We start from the raw sequence: 16,761 nt of genomic DNA on the forward strand, positions 1-16,761 counted from the left end.
CCTCATTAAGTTCCTAAACCGCCACCGGTGCGAGCAAGCTGTCAAACAGGGATATGTCAAGCGCAACAGCATCGATATCCGCTTCATCAAGTGGCGAAGCTTGCGCGCAACACTCGGCATCTCCCTGCTCTTCCGCGTCAAGCTCTGCCTCGATGGGGTGCCGAGGCACGTCTGGAACGTTGACATCATGGAACGCATCGTCGGTGTCCGCTGTGCTTTGGAGGACATTGAAACCAATCTGCAGCGGCCGAAGGAGACAAAGACGATTGATGTCTGGGCATGGACAGCAAACCCGTGCCTAATTTCCAAGCGAGTTTGGCTTGTGTTCACAAGCAAGGTGAGAGATGCCAAGCTTTCTTCTATGCAGGTGAGGGAGACGCCGCCTAAACACTGGCAGCAAGGGTGCAAATATCCAATAATTCTTCACCTGGAAGAAATTCACGACTACACCATCGCGACGATGGACGAGCAAGGCGACATCTCGCTGGCAAAGAGGCGCCTCCCACAGTGGCATCTGGGGGTCCTTGATGGCGCCCCCGTGCCAACTCCTGCTGTCGAGCCTCTCCCTGACTCCCACTGGGACTGGGACAGGGGAGACAGGCAGCCCAATCACGGCAGGAGGCATGACGGCATGGGAGGGAGAAGCCGGCGCTACTACGATGACCACCCCGACTTCGCCTGCGACCATGGGTGGCGCCACCACGATGATGACGAAGACAACGATAAGCACGGCCGCGATGGCCGTGTCGGTCGGGACGGCCGACGCGGGCAAGACAAAGGAGTTAGCACTAGTGCCGTTCGTCACGAGCGCGAACGCTCACCGCGATGCCGAAACTGGGGACAAAGCAGCGGCAGGCACCATGCTGCATGAGCACCGGAGGCCGGTGCCAGGCTCCCAGCTCCGCTACCCCAGCAGGGACTCCTGCAAACCAAGGGCGGGCGGCGCTACAGGACCTCTTCATGATGCAGGCCAAGGCGCTGCAAGAGGTTGCTCAGGGGTTCCTGAGTGCTCTGGGGCACGACGATGCAAGTAAGATGGCGGCCGCGGCGTTCTAGCTACTCAACGACTACATCAACAAGGCCTGTGCTTTGGTGGCCAAGCTAGGGATCTTGGAGGCCCCGGCACATAGGAATGAAGCCTCGTTCGCAGCATTCCACATTGCACCTGCCGGGGTTGCCTCTGAAATCCCGGTGAGTGCAGCGTTCACCCGAATCATTGAAGCTTTACCGGTGGCCGAGGCAACTCCTAGGCCGGCGGAAGACACCTCCGTTGCAGCGGTGGAGCTCGCCCTTTGCCGTTTTGAGCTTGCAACTGCGGCGGGCATCATTGATTTTGGGCCTCAACCTGCTTCACCTATCGACATGCCTCAAGTCCTAGAAGCCCAACAATTGCAGGGAAACGGGATGACACAAGATGTGGAGATGGCTGGAGAAGAACAGGGCACTGTTGCTGATTTCTTTGCTGCGCCGATGCCGACTCTAGCAGCTTCTCCATCACCAACGCCAGCTCCACCACCACGTTGGCGCCCATGCCGTGTCTTCGATATGTCTACGGTACGACGTAGTGCAAGATTATCAAATGCACCTCGCATCCCTGCAGTCCAAAAAGCGCAACATAATCTTTGCCGTAAACTGGGACTTCTTAATAATGATATGCCACAAATTGAGAGCACTCTGCAGGAGTATATTGCGATGTTTCATGGCCCTCTGCCGCAGGACATATCGCCGCACTCATAGCAATACTCAACATCTACGACGACGACGACACGCTTGATCACGTGCTCGTAGGCCTGGTGAATGAAGGGGTCATCGAGCTGCAGGCTGATGTCCAGGAACTTCAAGTGGCGGCAGGAGCGGCACAGCTTGATGGAGCGCTGCTGACGTCGACATGAGGACAGAAGCGAAGCACCCGCCACAATGTCCGATCGAGCTAGACTCTACAAACTATTGCGTCGCTCCACTCCTTCCTAGCGTTGTTGTTCTGCGATGATCATTGGCCACACCTGTGCTCTCTGTTTGGGCGTGCCTGCCTACTATGTGCCTCTGCATGTTTCAAAATGACAGCACAAAAGATCGACATTTTGTGCTGGAATGTTAGAGGATTGAATCGGCATGCACGCCGTGATGCTGTTCATGAATTGCTAGCTGCACCACTCTTTCACGTTGCATGTCTTCAAGAAACAAAGTTGAACATCATTGATCAGTTCACAGCACCATACCTGGGAGGGCATCGTCTTAACAACTTTGCGTACAAACCTGCTGGCGGACTGAGTGGGACACGAGGAGGAATTTTGTTGCTGTGGAATGACAACTATGTAGAACTGACGGACATAGTCATTCAAGAGTTCCACATCTCCGCAAACAATCATCTCGTGAGAAAATTCAAATTCCTTCCTCCCCACAACTGTTTATGGGCCGTCAAGGTACACAAGAAAATAAGCTTTCCTTTAGGAGCTTACCACTACCAAACCGATAGGGAAGATACAGTGGCTTATCCTAGGTGAATTTAACCTGATCTACAAGATGAGCGACAAGAACAATCGCAACCTAAATCGCAGGCTAATGGGACAATTTCGTGACGCCCTTGAGGAGTGTGATCTCAGGGAAATCAGATTACAAAACCGGAAACTCACTTGGAGCAACGAGAGGAGAAATCCCACCTTGGCAAAGTTGGATCGTGTCTTCTGCAATGCCGAGTGGGATGCAGTCTTCGACACGCATGTGCTCCATGCTCTGCCCACCTCCCTATCAGATCATTGCCCAATTTTTCTATCTAACCAAAGTGGACCGCACCGGCCGCGTTCTTTCAAGTTTGAAAACTTCTGGACCAAGTTGCCGGGCTTCCGCAAAGTCGTGGCTGCTGCATGGGACAGCAGCTCGGAACACCATGAGCCCTTCCACAAGCTTTATCACAAACTGGGAGAAACAACTAAGGCCCTAAGAAAGTGGAGTAACTCTATTATTTCAGATGCAAAGCTGCAGCTACACATAGATCATTCTAAGACTAGACTTAGCGCAAGAATGCCGGTAATTGTCCGAAGGAGAATTACACTTGAGAAAGAAACTGAAGACCCGCATTCTAGGCTTGGCGGCAGTTGAAAGAGCTCAGAAAAAGCAAGCATCCAGAATAACTAATCTCAAACTGGGAGATGCAAACACTAGTTTTTTCCACAGGAGGGTAAACACCAGCAGAAGGAAAAATCATATACAAAGGCTAAAAAATGGAAGAGGTTGGGCAGTCACACATGAGGAAAAGGTGTCGGTAATCCAAACACATTTTGATGAAATCATGGATGTCCGCCGCAACGGACCACCGACCTCAACTGGGATTCCCTCGACATTACACAACATGATCTAAGGGGATTAGATGTGCCTTTTATGGAATACGAGCTAAAAAATATGATCAACCAAATGCCATCGGACAAAGCACCAGGGCCGGATGGATTCACGGGGGCCTTTATCAAGTCGTGCTAGGACATCATAAAAGATGACATCATCGCTGCTGCAAACTCTTTCTACTCCCTAAGATGTTCCAGCTTACAAATCATTAATTCAGCAAACATTGTCCTGCTGCCAAAGAAAGAGGGTGCTACTATGATAACGGAGTTTCGACCAATCAGCTTGATTCAGTCCTTTGTCAAGATAATCACAAAGGCACTTGCTCTCCGTTTTGCCCCGTACATTAACGGGATTGTCTCAATGAATCAAAGGGCGTTTATCAAGAAGAGAAGTATCCATGATAATTTTTATCAGTTAGGAACACGGCAAGACACTTCCATAGAAATCGAGCCCCAACCCTTTTCTTCAAGCTGGATATTACCAAGGCTTTTGATTCTGTGAGATGAGACTACCTACTAACTCTAATGCAGAAGTTGGATTTTCCTGACCGATGGAGGGAGATGATCGCCCGCCTCCTCTCAACTTCTTGCTCATGAGTACTGTTAAACGGAGTTCCAACACGGCCAATCCGTCATGGCAGCGGTCTGCGTCAAGGCGATCTTCTCTCACCACTGTTATTTGTCATTGCCATTGACCCGCTGCAAAAGCTCCTCAACTTGGCAACATAAAGGGGAATTTTCAGTAAAATCAGAGGCTGAACAACAGGTATCCAAATTTCCCTGTATGCTGATGATGTTGCACTTTTCCTAGCACCAACTAAAGAAGAAGTGTCCGCCCTTACAGAGCTGCTGACGTTGTTTGGAGAGGCAACAGGGCTGAAGACAAACTTTCAGAAATCAACAGTGATGCCTATCCGTTGCAATGGCTTCAACATCACGCCTGTTCTTACGGATTTGCCGGCAAAAAGGACACAATTTCCAACCAAGTACTTGGGCCTCCCCCTGACCACTGTTCGCCTGCGGAGGGTGGATTTTCAACCGCTCGTCGTTAAAACGGTGGCAAGGTTCAATAGTTGGAATGGCCGGAACCTAAACTATGCTGGACGGCTCACATTGGTCAAAGCAGTCCTCACATCACATATTGTTTACTTCCTAACAGCGCTACGAGCACCAAAGGCAGCCTTGCAAGACATCAACGCAAAGCGCAAACAATTTCTCTGGACTGGCACTGAAAGAATTAAAGGGGCCAAATGCAAGGTGAATTGGACACGGGCTGTGAGATCAAAGAAAAATGGAGGTCTGGATATTTTACATGTAGGTAAATTCATGAGGGCACTTCGCCTTAGGTGGCTATGGCGAGCCTGGAATCTGGAGGACAAGCCTTGGGTCGGCGAGCTTCCTTGCAATGAAACATACCACCATCTTTTTGCGACAGCAACAACCATCACAATTGAAAATGGAGAGAAAATATCCTTTTGAAACAGCGCATGGATTCAGGACCTCCGTCCAAAGGATCTGGCACCATCCATCTACACAATCTCAAAGAAAAAGAATAGAACGCTACAGGAGGCATGAACCGGCAACACATGGATCAAGGATTTGAACCTCCTGCACCCGTCTTTCTCCGCACAGCTATTTGCGGAATTCGTGCAACTGTGAAAGAATGTTCAACAGGTGAATTTGAGGCCGCACGTTCAGGATGAAATCTAATGAAATTTTAACGAGTCTAGTTAGTTCTCGACAAGCTCAGCTTACCATGCACAATTCATAGTGGCGATCAGCACAAACCTCAACGAAATCATCTGGTCGGCTTGGGCACCTCCAAAATGCAAATTCTTCAGTTGGCTAGCGGTTCAAGATAGAATCTGGACTGCGGACAGACTATAGGCGAGAGGCTGGACGAATAACCTAGCTTGTGTTCTTTGCTGCAGGGTTCCTAAGGCTAGAATGCACCTCTTCTCCGAGTGTAGGTTTACCAGGCGTATTTAGGCTGATATTTCTACTTAGCTGGCGGAACCGTCGCTGCATCCAATAAACTGGAAACAAACAGCCTTAGTTCATGAGTGGTGGTCGATATTGGCCGAGACACAAGGAGTTCCGCGCAAAGGTTTGAAATCCCTAACCATCCTTGTATGTTGGGAAGTTTGGCTGGAGCGCAACGCTCGCATTTTCAACGCCTCAGTAAAAGTTATTTTTTATATCTGTATTCTCCAACAACTTTTCTATATCCCGTGCATAGTCTAGAGAGCAATTCTCGCTCTCCATCTTTAGCTAGCGAGAAATCCGGAATAGAGAAGATTTATATTTAAATATCCAATTCACGAGACCATTGGAGGGTAATTTTTAACCAAAATCTGTATTTCTAAAGATATAATAAAGAGTTTTTGAAGATGCTCAGAGTGATTGTTTTTCCCATACTGCTGATGCCTGACGCAGATTGAAACAATTACACCTCACAAAAATTACCAGTTGATGCATCGCAATGGCGTTCTTTTATACTATGACAATGACAGCTTTTATTTAAGTAGATCCGAAATGTTTTTTTTGAAAAAGAAGTAGTATATCTGAAATGTTTTTTTGTTTTGAAAAAGAAGTAGTCGATCTGAAATGTTTTTTTGGAAAAGAAGTAGTAGATCTGAAATGTTTTTTTTTAAATAATAATAGATCTGAAATGTGGCCACCGCGTTTAACATGCAAATGTGCAATGCATCCGGACATCTGGCAGCGGTAGGTATAAAGCCAAAGCCAGATCTGCGCTGTTGCGCTTGCACGCCGTGGGGCCTAGAGCACACCGACTTGTTGGCCGCACGCACGGGCCACCAACCACCCGGCACACGGGAGCGGGGCAGGCGTGTCCGCTTGCGTGCGCGCGCGCATCGGCTCCGCAAGAAAGGACGAGCAGGCCCGTCGGCGTCGATCTCCCGGGCCCCGGCCGTGGGCGCTCCACGCCTCCACCACACCAAGGCACACCAACCCCCGTGAGCACTCTCTCTGCTAGTGATGGCAAGGCGAGTGGCGGCGGACGCAGGAATGGAAGGGGCGGGCGGCGCTCGTTGCCGGCGAGGCACGCAGCGCGCTCGGAGCGAGAGCCAACGATCGTGTTGAGCAATGTCCTTATGGGTTGCCATGCCAACGTAGTAGCAGCACGTGTCGTGGCAGGAGCTGCCCTGGTTTTCTGGACTGGATCACCGGAAAGCTTCCGGGGCAAAAATATCTGGGCCGGGTTCCGAGCCACTGCTTTTCGGTGCGTCGTGGGGGTTCATGCAGAGTGCTCGGATTGTAAATGTTTGCTATTTTCGTCGTACGGCTAATGTTTTGTTTTGGGTGCGCATATATTCCCTTTTCTTACTAAAATTGTTTGAAGGTTTGGCTATAAAACACAAAAACATGTCCAAACAAACTTTGCTTATAGTCGTACGATTACCCTTGGCCGTTCGAATTGTATAATTTGTCGCATAATTATATTTTATTAGAGGACAGATCCACAAGAGACGTGTCCTTATATTTATAGTACTGCCACCTCCAATAAGAGAATACATTTCATTTAAGTGATACCAACTAAAATTAATTTCTTGGATGGACTATCTTCAGGTTTGTCTTGTGTACTCTTAATTAAGTTTGATCCTGTGGATGGTAAACGTGAAGATTAAGTTTGATCCTGTGGACTCGTTTTGTGAGAAAGACCGGGGGTTATTTTCCCTTGTCTTTTCTTCCTACAGGACACACCATGACGTGTACCTGCTAAGAGATTCCTGAGTTGAGACTGTTGTAGCAGGCCATTCTTAAACAAGTGCGCCGTCGTAAAGCACTCTGATCACTAGCATCGTATTCCGTTCATTAGTTAGTCAAACTTCTGATTGGAGAAATCCACTGCTCATTGCTCAAGCATGTTTTTTTTTTGAAAAACCATTGCTCAAGCATGTCATCCCCACTACCTACGGTGGTTGGTGAACGTGCTCGGTGTCACAGAGATTCGGATCCATGGTTGGTGGTAGGTATTATAGCCTAGGCAACCATACTAGCATACGTTGACATGGGCCACCAGCTGCAGCCTGCAGGCAACCACTGCTAGCTCTGTGGGTTTGGTGTGGTAGTAGTTCTGCGTCGCCGTCAAGGCCGTTCGACCAGCATTGGAGAAAAGAGAGAAAAGTTGTGGAAAATTAGCTGCCATGGCACGAGGATGCGCTCATCCGACGAGTGATGATTTTAATCTCGTCAATGGATCTCAGCCAAAGTTTGGCGAAAAATCTACTGGACTGGAATTGAGCCGAATTTTGGTTGGCGATCGACCCGAGCCACGTGGCTGATGGCGAAAAGGATGTTCCGTTAGGCACGTACTCCTCGAGTCTCAATCCAAACCGATCCACGACCAAGTGCGGGGAGCAATCCAGTAAAATTTGAGATCTTGATTTATTTTACGGGTACTAAAAGCACTTTAAAATTCAGTTTCTTCTACGAAAGGGGCAATTGCAATTTTCGAAGCTAGTATTCGCCGCTAGGAAATGTCAAAGATACCATTGAAAATGTTGCTCGGGTAACTTTTTCTTTGGTTGATATCAGATTTAGGGTGTGTTTGGTTCAGCTGTGGGCTATGAAAACCTGCTGTCAGATGTCCGCTGTGAAAAAGCTGCTGTGAGATGCTTGCTGTGATAAAGCTGAAAATCGTTTGGTTTAAACTGCTACGAGTTGTCGACTGTGAAAAATTATATATTATCTTTATGCAAATTGACAATATACAATATTTCGATCAATTTTTTTTCATTTAAATATTTATTTTTTTATATAAAAATATTTGGAGTTAACTTTTTTTATTCTTTTTTATTTTTATTTTTCTATATATGAACATCTTTATTTTCTTATATATAAAAAAATTGAAAGGGTATATGTGTAGTTTTTATAAATTTGAAAAAGCTGCAAAATCAAAATATAACCTACTTTCAAATTTGAACTATAGGAAAACAGTTTTTTCAGTTTAATTTCTGAAAGTAAAAGCATGTTCAAAAAGCTGAAGCCCCACGAGCAACCTTAGCTCCACCAGGGACCTAACGGAGAGACCCAACACAGCAACAAAAAAAAATCTCCAAAAACCCCTCGCCGGCTCACCCACCCCCACCAATCCCCACTCAGATCCGACAGCTGCTGATCGCCGCTTCCGGCATCCAACGGCGCCGCGGGATCGTCTCTCTCCATAAAACCCTCTCCATCTCTCCCATTCCACCCGCCGTCTCCTCCCATCCTCCCATTCCCTCACTCCCAGATCCAATCCGCCGAGCTCTCCCGCCCGCTGCAATGGCGCTCTCCGTGGAGAAGACCTCGTCGGGGCGGGAGTACAAGGTCAAGGACCTGTCCCAGGCCGACTTCGGCCGCCTCGAGATCGAGCTGGCCGAGGTCGAGATGCCCGGGCTCATGGCGTGCCGCGCTGAGTTCGGCCCGTCCAAGCCCTTCGCCGGCGCCAGGATCTCGGGCTCCCTCCACATGACCATCCAGACCGCCGTCCTCATCGAGACCCTCACCGCCCTTGGCGCCGAGGTCCGCTGGTGCTCCTGCAACATCTTCTCCACGCAGGACCACGCCGCCGCCGCCATCGCGCGGGACTCCGCCGCGGTCTTCGCCTGGAAGGGGGAGACGCTCGAGGAGTACTGGTGGTGCACCGAGCGCTGCCTCGACTGGGGCGAGGGCGGCGGCCCCGACCTCATCGTCGACGACGGTGGCGACGCCACGCTCCTCATCCACGAGGGCGTCAAGGCCGAGGAGGAGTACGAGAAGACCGGCAAGGTCCCCGACCCGGAGTCCACCGACAACGCCGAGTTCAAGATCGTGCTCACCATCATCCGCGACGGGCTCAAGGCTGACCCCAAGAAGTACCGCAAGATGAAGGACAGGCTCGTTGGAGTCTCGGAGGAGACCACTACCGGAGTCAAGAGGCTCTACCAGATGCAGGAGACCGGCACCCTCCTCTTCCCCGCCATCAACGTCAACGACTCCGTCACCAAGAGCAAGGTGATTCTTCCTTTTCCTGCCCTTGCGTAGATCTAGATCTTCTTTTACCATTCTTCCATAACTCAAGTCTTTATGGATGAATCATGGATGCATAAAGTCTTCACAGTAGCTCTCTAGAAGTGGTTGCTAGCTGGTTAATAACTGGTATTCCATTTAGTATGGATCTGTGATTTAGATCTCTATTGGGCAGATCTGTTAACTGCAATGGCTTACTTGTGCTGCTCAGTTTCTCTGATATGTGTGGTTCAATTGTCGAGTGACTCCTAAATTACAGGAAATCAGGTCAATGTTGTCCTTTTCGGTTTGATCCGTATCTTAGTCCATGGGTTGCTTACGTCTCCTAATATTAGTTTTTTTTCTTGTAACTTGCTAACAGTATGTGCATATTTGGTGGATGTGATGGCACTATGACATCATAACATACTAGTAATATGTTGTAACCTGTTTACTTAGTCTGTAAGTAGAAGCGTCATTTTTTTTCGGTCAGTATACCTGCTTAGTTTAAGGTATGTACTGTATGCCTTGTCTTAACTTAAGTGCCTGCCGTGCGTTTTCCTAGATTCTTTAATGTACTCTTTCTGAAATGTCACTTGCTATATGATACCTGTAAGTGTAAACAACTATAATTTTGCAGCTACAAATATGTTTTCTTCTAAATGGCCTGGCATGTTATTAGCTTTGTAGTTCCGAAATGCAACTGTTAAGGTTTACAGCTCTGATGTGTTTTACCTTTCAACAGTTTGACAACTTGTATGGTTGCCGCCACTCCCTCCCTGATGGTCTGATGAGGGCCACCGATGTTATGATTGCCGGCAAGGTCGCGGTAGTATGTGGTTATGGTGATGTTGGCAAGGGCTGTGCTGCTGCCCTCAAGCAGGCTGGTGCCCGTGTCATCGTCACTGAGATCGATCCCATCTGTGCCCTTCAGGCCCTGATGGAGGGTCTTCAGGTCCTTACCTTGGAGGACGTCCTTTCCGAAGCTGACATCTTTGTGACCACCACTGGTAACAAGGACATCATCATGGTTGACCACATGAGGAAGATGAAGAACAATGCAATTGTCTGCAACATCGGTCACTTTGACAATGAGATCGACATGCACGGTCTTGAGACCTACCCTGGTGTGAAGCGCATCACCATCAAGCCTCAGACGGACCGTTGGGTGTTCCCTGAGACCAACACTGGCATCATTGTCCTTGCTGAGGGTCGTCTGATGAACCTTGGATGCGCTACTGGTCACCCCAGCTTTGTTATGTCCTGCTCATTCACTAACCAGGTAAATATGTCAACCAATACCCATCCTTGTCTTGTCCATGTTAGCTGGTGCATCAGCAATTAGAATTATATCACCGAGTCTTGTGCTTGATACAGGTCATTGCTCAGCTTGAGCTGTGGAAGGAGAAGAGCTCTGGCAAGTATGAGAAGAAGGTGTATGTGCTCCCCAAGCACCTTGACGAGAAGGTTGCCGCTCTCCACTTGGGCAAGCTTGGTGCCAAGCTCACCAAGCTCACCAAGTCTCAGGCTGACTACATCAGCGTCCCGGTCGAGGGCCCCTACAAGCCCGCTCACTACCGGTACTAGGCTGAGAACATCACTTTGCTGGCCGGTTGTGTTATGTGCCCATACGGAGCTCGCCGCACCGGCTCCTTTGAATGCTCACATGCGCCGTTGCCTAGAAGGAATTTTTATGGTCATTGCTTGAGCGGTTGAGTCTGGTTGAGTGGGGAGAGGTGGGAAGAGGTGTTTGCTTTTGCGGAGGAATAATGGCGTAATTGGTTGTAGGCTGAGTTGGTGTGCGTTGCCAGAAACTACATAGTTTCTGATTATCATTTGCAAGCGATTTGCTCAAGTTATGTATCTTTCATGAATAACTTGCTTTCTTGAAGAGCATATTTAGTCTGATCCTGAATTTTGCTTACGTCTGGTTGGTTTGTGTCCAGCAAGCTCGTTGTGTCTACACAGTTCAGTGTCTTTTATTATGCCTCTGGGCCTGTTTTAAGATTTCTGATAGAATGGGGATGGATCAGATGAGCTTTGCTGCAGTTATCGAATTGTATGTGCTGCATTGGTTCAGTGTTGTCATGGAATGCTTCAGCTTGCTTGTTGGGAGTGGTGTTTCCGCTGCCAAAGTACGCAAGTTCGTTGAAGGTCGTTCGAGCTGAATATGGGTGTATTTAAGAAAGGAACCGGAGAACTGCTCCACCAATACATCTGGTCATCTACTTCCTCGCCGGTTCATGGAACCAGGAATTTAACTTCTGTAGCATTACAGCACAAAATAGGATGTTTTTTTACACTGCTGCTTAATTAGCTAGCTCATGGGAACTGAACTGAATAAGCAGAACACGCTTAGTAGTAGCAGCAGGGTACTGAATTATGCGAAGTTGAATTGTACATGGCAACTGAACTGAACGGGACGGAACTCAACAACCGAACTACTGATCAGCAGAGAGTCAAACTTGGAGCTTGAGCTTGCTAGCTGCTAATGCTGATAACCAAACCCTCCAGGCTCCAGCAGTCTGGCAAACACACGAGGGACATTAACCTGGTAAGCAGAGTAGCGCAGCCGCTTCTCTCTCCCTTTTCTTTGGGAGAAGAAGATTAAGGGACGTCCAGCGCAGGCGCGGGCTCGCGAACTTGGCATGCGAGCCGCCGCCGCCGTCCGTGCTTGAGGCCACGCGAGAGCTGACGCGCGGGGTAGGGGCTGGGGCGTCGATGGTATGCAATTCAGATGAGCAGAGAGCAGGGCATGTATTTCTCTCCGAACATCTGACGATGTAAAACCGTAGGTGGTTACTAGCGTCATTTAGTAGTTAGACTAAGACAGGATCTGCACCAGCAACTGGACAGATTTTGTTGGTCTGATCATTAGTCGAATTCAGTACAGTTACGGGTAGCAGCAGGCAGCGCCACGGCCACACGGTAAAGCCAAACATTTCTCTGCAAATAAAAGGACTCGATCTCAACGGTAGAATAGCACTGGCGAGCAGACATGTGTTGCCGTACCCAACAAAGTTCATGAGCATGGAGGAGACTCAGAACAACATCACGTTTAGGGACCTGAGAGTGAAAAACACAGGCATCCAAAGGCAAGAGCGTGCTACGGGTTAATTTTCATCTTAATCTGGCAAGCCGAAAGTACAAATTGTACATGTGGTCAATTCAACCATGCAGTCCATGCTGGATGATTGACATCACAGCACTGACTACAATTAGTCCGAGGGAGAGCCCTTCCGTGTTCCTTAGTCTTTGACTCTGTTAAAGAGTTTGTGGTCCATATATTGTACAAAAGTGGGGGCGTACAGTACAACATGATACACAAATTGTGAACTACATTTACAAACTCCAGGATGACGAGTCGTTTGAGTTCAAGAGCACCAGAAAGAAAATTGCAAGCATCGGAGGTGGAGCTTCTAAGAAGCTGAGGGACCAAGTAACTGTCACAGTAGTCTTAGCTTACCAAGTTAACTTGTCACGAGTAGTCTTAGCTTTCTGTCGTGCTTTATCATTGAACCTACACTCTCTACAACCAACACAGTCTGCAAATTTGGCAAACAACAATTTAGGATCTAGATATAGAAAGGAGCAGAAATATGACTTTGGTAAGTCTGAAAAACTGCTATCTTACAACAGATCGACACTCAAAGCTAGAATTCCAAAAGACTGTCGGAAACAGCAGGTTACCATACAAGAAACTGAAGCCAAAGCACAAGCATCTAATTCACAGCATCTCAAATCGCTTCTATATAAATGTGCGTTTTAGAGGGTAAGACATAAGTTTCCCACACTAGATTTTAAAAGACACTTAAATTTAAAATTGGTTTTCAAGCCAGACCAATTTTTGGGCTGAAAGCTAAAACATGAAAAGGCTAGGTTCAGGTTTCAAGTCCCAAAAAATATCTCTAAAATCATGCTCAGAAGTCCAGATAAGTTAAAGGGAGACTACATTTTAGCTTAAGGGCGATTGAACGGCCGGCATGGTCACAAAGGAATAAATCTACAGAGGTGTATTACTAACCTGAAGGCAAGTATAGGCCAAACCGGTGGCAAAGTAGAAATTTGCATTACCAGTGCCCTGAAAATAACATTGTGTTAGTGATGAACCAGTGCCTTAAAGAATTGACATGTTAAGCAAGAGAGATAGAGAGACCAACCCTCCAGATCCACAAATTGTGCATGACAGGGCTAAGGAGAGATACTCCAATATATCCGAAAAATAAGAAGAATGTGAACTGCATCTCTGCAATATGTGAGGATAAAGAATTAACTCTATCGTAATCAATTAAAAAATCTGTAAATGAAATTTTAGCTACCTGCTAACTCGTTGGCAAATAGGCCCAGAAGACCTAGATACAGAGCTGAATCTCCAGCCTTTACAAATCACAAGAAGATACGATTTTAGAAGAACCATAGTGCAATTTTTTTTAAAAAAAAGAGACCCCAAGGCACTAAATTTATTACAAATATCATACAAAAAAAATTAAAATGGTATACTCACCGAGGGATATGATTTCAACATAGCGACGATTGCTGTGTAAACAAATGCAAGAAAGCACGGACGGTGCTTCAAACGGATGGCCAATGGCAAGACCATGAAAAGAATGTTCATATTGAAGACTATAAGAAAGAAACTTCTGAAGAAATCAAAGACTTCAGCAAAGAAGTACCTGCATTAATTTCCAAATGCATGAGACGCATGGAAATATGCTTTACTGCTAATCACATATCATCATGTCATCAACACTCACCATAAAACACCAATATTAGGCGATAGGTCCTTCACAGTAAGAATAAAACCATAGGTCCTGCAGAACCACAGCACAGTAGGTAATTTAGTGACAAAAGAAAACTGGTCAATAGGAAAAAAAGAAACTATCTACGAGATGAAGCTCAAAACCGAGGTTGACATAATATCTTGATAACTTCTAATAGGGCAAAGTAACATTACTAGGATGCAACAGTATGCTAATATCTGAAATAGAATCACAAAGTCACTCCGTTCTTAGCCAAACTAGTTAATGCTTCCAGATGAATTATATGACTACTGAAGAAACACATATCACGAAGAAAAAGAAGACATCCTACTTTTCAAACATCTCGTTAAGGCCACCAACTTTCTTCAGAATCATGCTGCTCAATAACAACACATAGCAAGACCAGATGATTAGCCAAAATATGAAGTGCAGTACTGTCATCCATGAGAATCGTTGCACTTTCAGGCTAGTTCGTTTATCATATTCTGACATGTCACTTTTACTGTCACTTGAGCTTTTCACAAGAAATACTTTTGTTGGAGGAGCATCTGGACCATACCCCAACAAAAGAATGACCTGCCAAGGAGTTAAGAAGCCAACAATGCAGTTTAATGGCAGATATGATAATCTGAAGAAAGAATAAATGGAAATTGCGGTTATGGCACGAACCGGTACGATTAGAATTGCAGGATAAAGAGAGAGGTGGGTGGCCATAACATATCCAAAGGCAGCAAGAGGAGCCAGACCTACAAAGTTACAAAGATGTTTCAGTATAGAACATGGGATTTTCAGGTTAATCCAACAGTAGCATTCTAACTTCCATGTTCAATTTTAAATGGAAATCAAAACACAATGCATGGTTAAAATTTGGGTTACACTTTCCATATTACAAAAAAGAAACCACAAAATTGAGTTGCTCTTACATGAACAGGCTCCATAGACCATTATCACAACCATTAAATTCTCGATTGGTGATGTACACGAACCCACGCAAGTGACTATTGCCCAAGGGTTCCACAAATATATGAGAGAAGCGATATCTCCTGCACTTACATTAGCTTCATGAAAAGTATAAATAAGAATAATTAGTAGCAGTATAGCAGATAGTAAGCAATCACAAGCTGATTAAGTATTGAATGCATGGATTTCAATTCTGAAACCAGTCTTTTTGAGAAAAAATAATCTTACATTATTTCAATTTTGCAGTTTGTAAATTGCAAGTATCAAAATAATATTAATATTGTAAGGAACATTGAGTCGTAATAAGTACAATAGTGGTGCAACCGTGCATATTCCAAGGAAAGAACAAAACCTTAACTGATATGACACACCTGAATTATTTACTGCTTTTGTGAGGTCAAGTGACTTCAAGCTTCTGTTCCGTGACATTTGGAGTTTACGACCAGTAGATCGAATAAGCATGGCAGCTAGAAAATCTACAGCCACAAAAATCAAACTGTGTCGTGGATTGATGAGTGATATAAATTACATGATTTCCAACTATATAAAAATTGAAGGAAGACATTGGAGGTTTAATTTTTTATTTGTTCTGAACAATTACATGCTAAGCAATACAAGGACATAAGGAACAGTGCCTATAAGAAAACAATTATTAGCAAATGTGAATTTTGAGAAACAGACATTATTTATTTACCTGCAATAAACATGAGCATGCTTGCTACCAGATCTGTAATGCAATGGAACATAATGATGTTAAAATTTCAAGTGCCAATTCATAACATAAAAAAAAGCTGTGAAGGTATAGCAAGTGTAATGGATTCGGTTAAATTACAAGTAGTGAATTACCTGTTACTAGTTAATGGGCCAAGAACAGACAGCAGCAAAGGCGAACCGTGATACATAGAACCTGAAACAAAAAAAAAACGCGCGACAATTATCCTTTCAGTTCAGAATCTAATGCTTAATTCATCCACTAGCGCGTATCCAGCAACACCATTCCTCATCGCTAATTCATCACTTGAAGGGTGAAGATACAAACGTTAAGTGAAAAATCAGCAATGGGAGCAAGGAAGGGGGCGGGTAACGTACCAGAGTAGGGCGACATGGACGCTTGCTTCAGCCAGTAGCCTTCCGCCACTGCAACACACAGAGGAGGCATATGAGAAGTCCAATTACGGCGATGTCACACAACGGACGCGGGAAGGCTAGGAGGAGGTTGGGGAGGTGCTCACGGCGGCGTAGGGAGGTGAGCGGGGTAGAGACCTCGGGGCGGGAGGCGAGGTGGAGGTCCCCGCCGAAGAGGACCAGGACGAGGCGGAACCCAACGGCCGCAGCAACCATCGGCCAGTAGTACCGGATCGCCATCTCCGCCGCCGGCGCCGCAACTCCGATCTGAGCAAGCAGCCGCCCAGTCTCGTCTCGGCTGTAAGTCTGTGACCGGTGGAGCCGGAGCAGTTTGTGGCAGTGGGCCTGTTTTGCTTACGGTTTGGGCTGACCAAAGCCTATCGTAATGAGCCCATTTTGTTTGGGAAAAAATCAGCCCATTTCAGTATCAGTTAGGCCTGCTCGATTGGTTAAGTGCGTTAGTTCCAGCCTTTCGTGGTTTTCACCCGACGGCCCTTGTACAAAACTACAAATTCTTTGATCATAACAAATCCTTCGAAAATTCTTCTAGAAAAAATCGAACATTCTACACACAACTACTACTA

General features: G+C 46.4%; 2 protein-coding genes across 4 annotated transcripts; one reads left to right on the forward strand and one right to left on the reverse strand.

The window, feature by feature from the left end:
• The first annotated feature begins 8,555 nt into the window (after positions 1–8,555).
• On the forward strand, positions 8,556–11,256 carry LOC112886817 (adenosylhomocysteinase). Its single transcript, XM_025952816.1, has 3 exons — positions 8,556–9,338; positions 10,078–10,614; positions 10,710–11,256. Exons 1-3 carry the CDS (start codon positions 8,628–8,630, stop codon positions 10,917–10,919), a joined length of 1,458 nt encoding a protein of 485 aa, XP_025808601.1. The 5' UTR covers positions 8,556–8,627; the 3' UTR covers positions 10,920–11,256.
• A 1,183-nt stretch (positions 11,257–12,439) lies between these two features.
• Positions 12,440–16,506, reverse strand: LOC112881604 (phosphatidylinositol glycan anchor biosynthesis class U protein-like). 3 transcript variants are annotated; one of them, XM_025946503.1, is made up of 14 exons: positions 16,285–16,506; positions 16,142–16,189; positions 15,899–15,959; positions 15,747–15,779; positions 15,424–15,548; positions 15,016–15,135; positions 14,762–14,838; positions 14,424–14,668; positions 14,087–14,143; positions 13,837–14,005; positions 13,652–13,709; positions 13,493–13,578; positions 13,357–13,413; positions 12,440–12,877 (listed from the first exon to the last, which is right to left on the reverse strand). In XM_025946503.1, exons 1-14 carry the CDS (start codon positions 16,415–16,417, stop codon positions 12,803–12,805), a joined length of 1,344 nt encoding a protein of 447 aa, XP_025802288.1. In that variant the 5' UTR covers positions 16,418–16,506; the 3' UTR covers positions 12,440–12,802. The 3 variants fall into 3 exon arrangements, with proteins under 3 accessions (XP_025802288.1, XP_025802365.1, XP_025802206.1); XM_025946580.1 differs by having other exon boundaries at positions 15,016–15,150; positions 15,424–15,488; positions 16,285–16,505; XM_025946421.1 differs by having other exon boundaries at positions 15,016–15,150; positions 16,285–16,505.
• Between the last annotated feature and the right edge of the window lie 255 nt (positions 16,507–16,761).

The sequence above is a fragment of the Panicum hallii genome, chromosome 1 (assembly GCF_002211085.1).
Source record: "Panicum hallii strain FIL2 chromosome 1, PHallii_v3.1, whole genome shotgun sequence".
Lineage (NCBI taxonomy): Eukaryota > Viridiplantae > Streptophyta > Magnoliopsida > Poales > Poaceae > Panicum > Panicum hallii.

Coding starts and splice junctions, on each gene's coding strand:
- LOC112886817 (XM_025952816.1), top strand. CDS start 8,628: ATGGCGCTCTCCGTGGAGAAGACCTCGTCGGGGCGGGAGTACAAGGTC. Junction 9,339..10,077: donor ACTCCGTCACCAAGAGCAAG/GTGATTCTTCCT, acceptor ACCTTTCAACAG/TTTGACAACTTGTATGGTTG. Junction 10,615..10,709: donor CCTGCTCATTCACTAACCAG/GTAAATATGTCA, acceptor TGCTTGATACAG/GTCATTGCTCAGCTTGAGCT.
- LOC112881604 (XM_025946421.1), bottom strand. CDS start 16,417: ATGGCGATCCGGTACTACTGGCCGATGGTTGCTGCGGCCGTTGGGTTC. Junction 13,579..13,651: donor ATTTGCCAACGAGTTAGCAG/GTAGCTAAAATT, acceptor CACATATTGCAG/AGATGCAGTTCACATTCTTC. Junction 12,878..13,356: donor TGGCCTATACTTGCCTTCAG/GTTAGTAATACA, acceptor CCAAATTTGCAG/ACTGTGTTGGTTGTAGAGAG.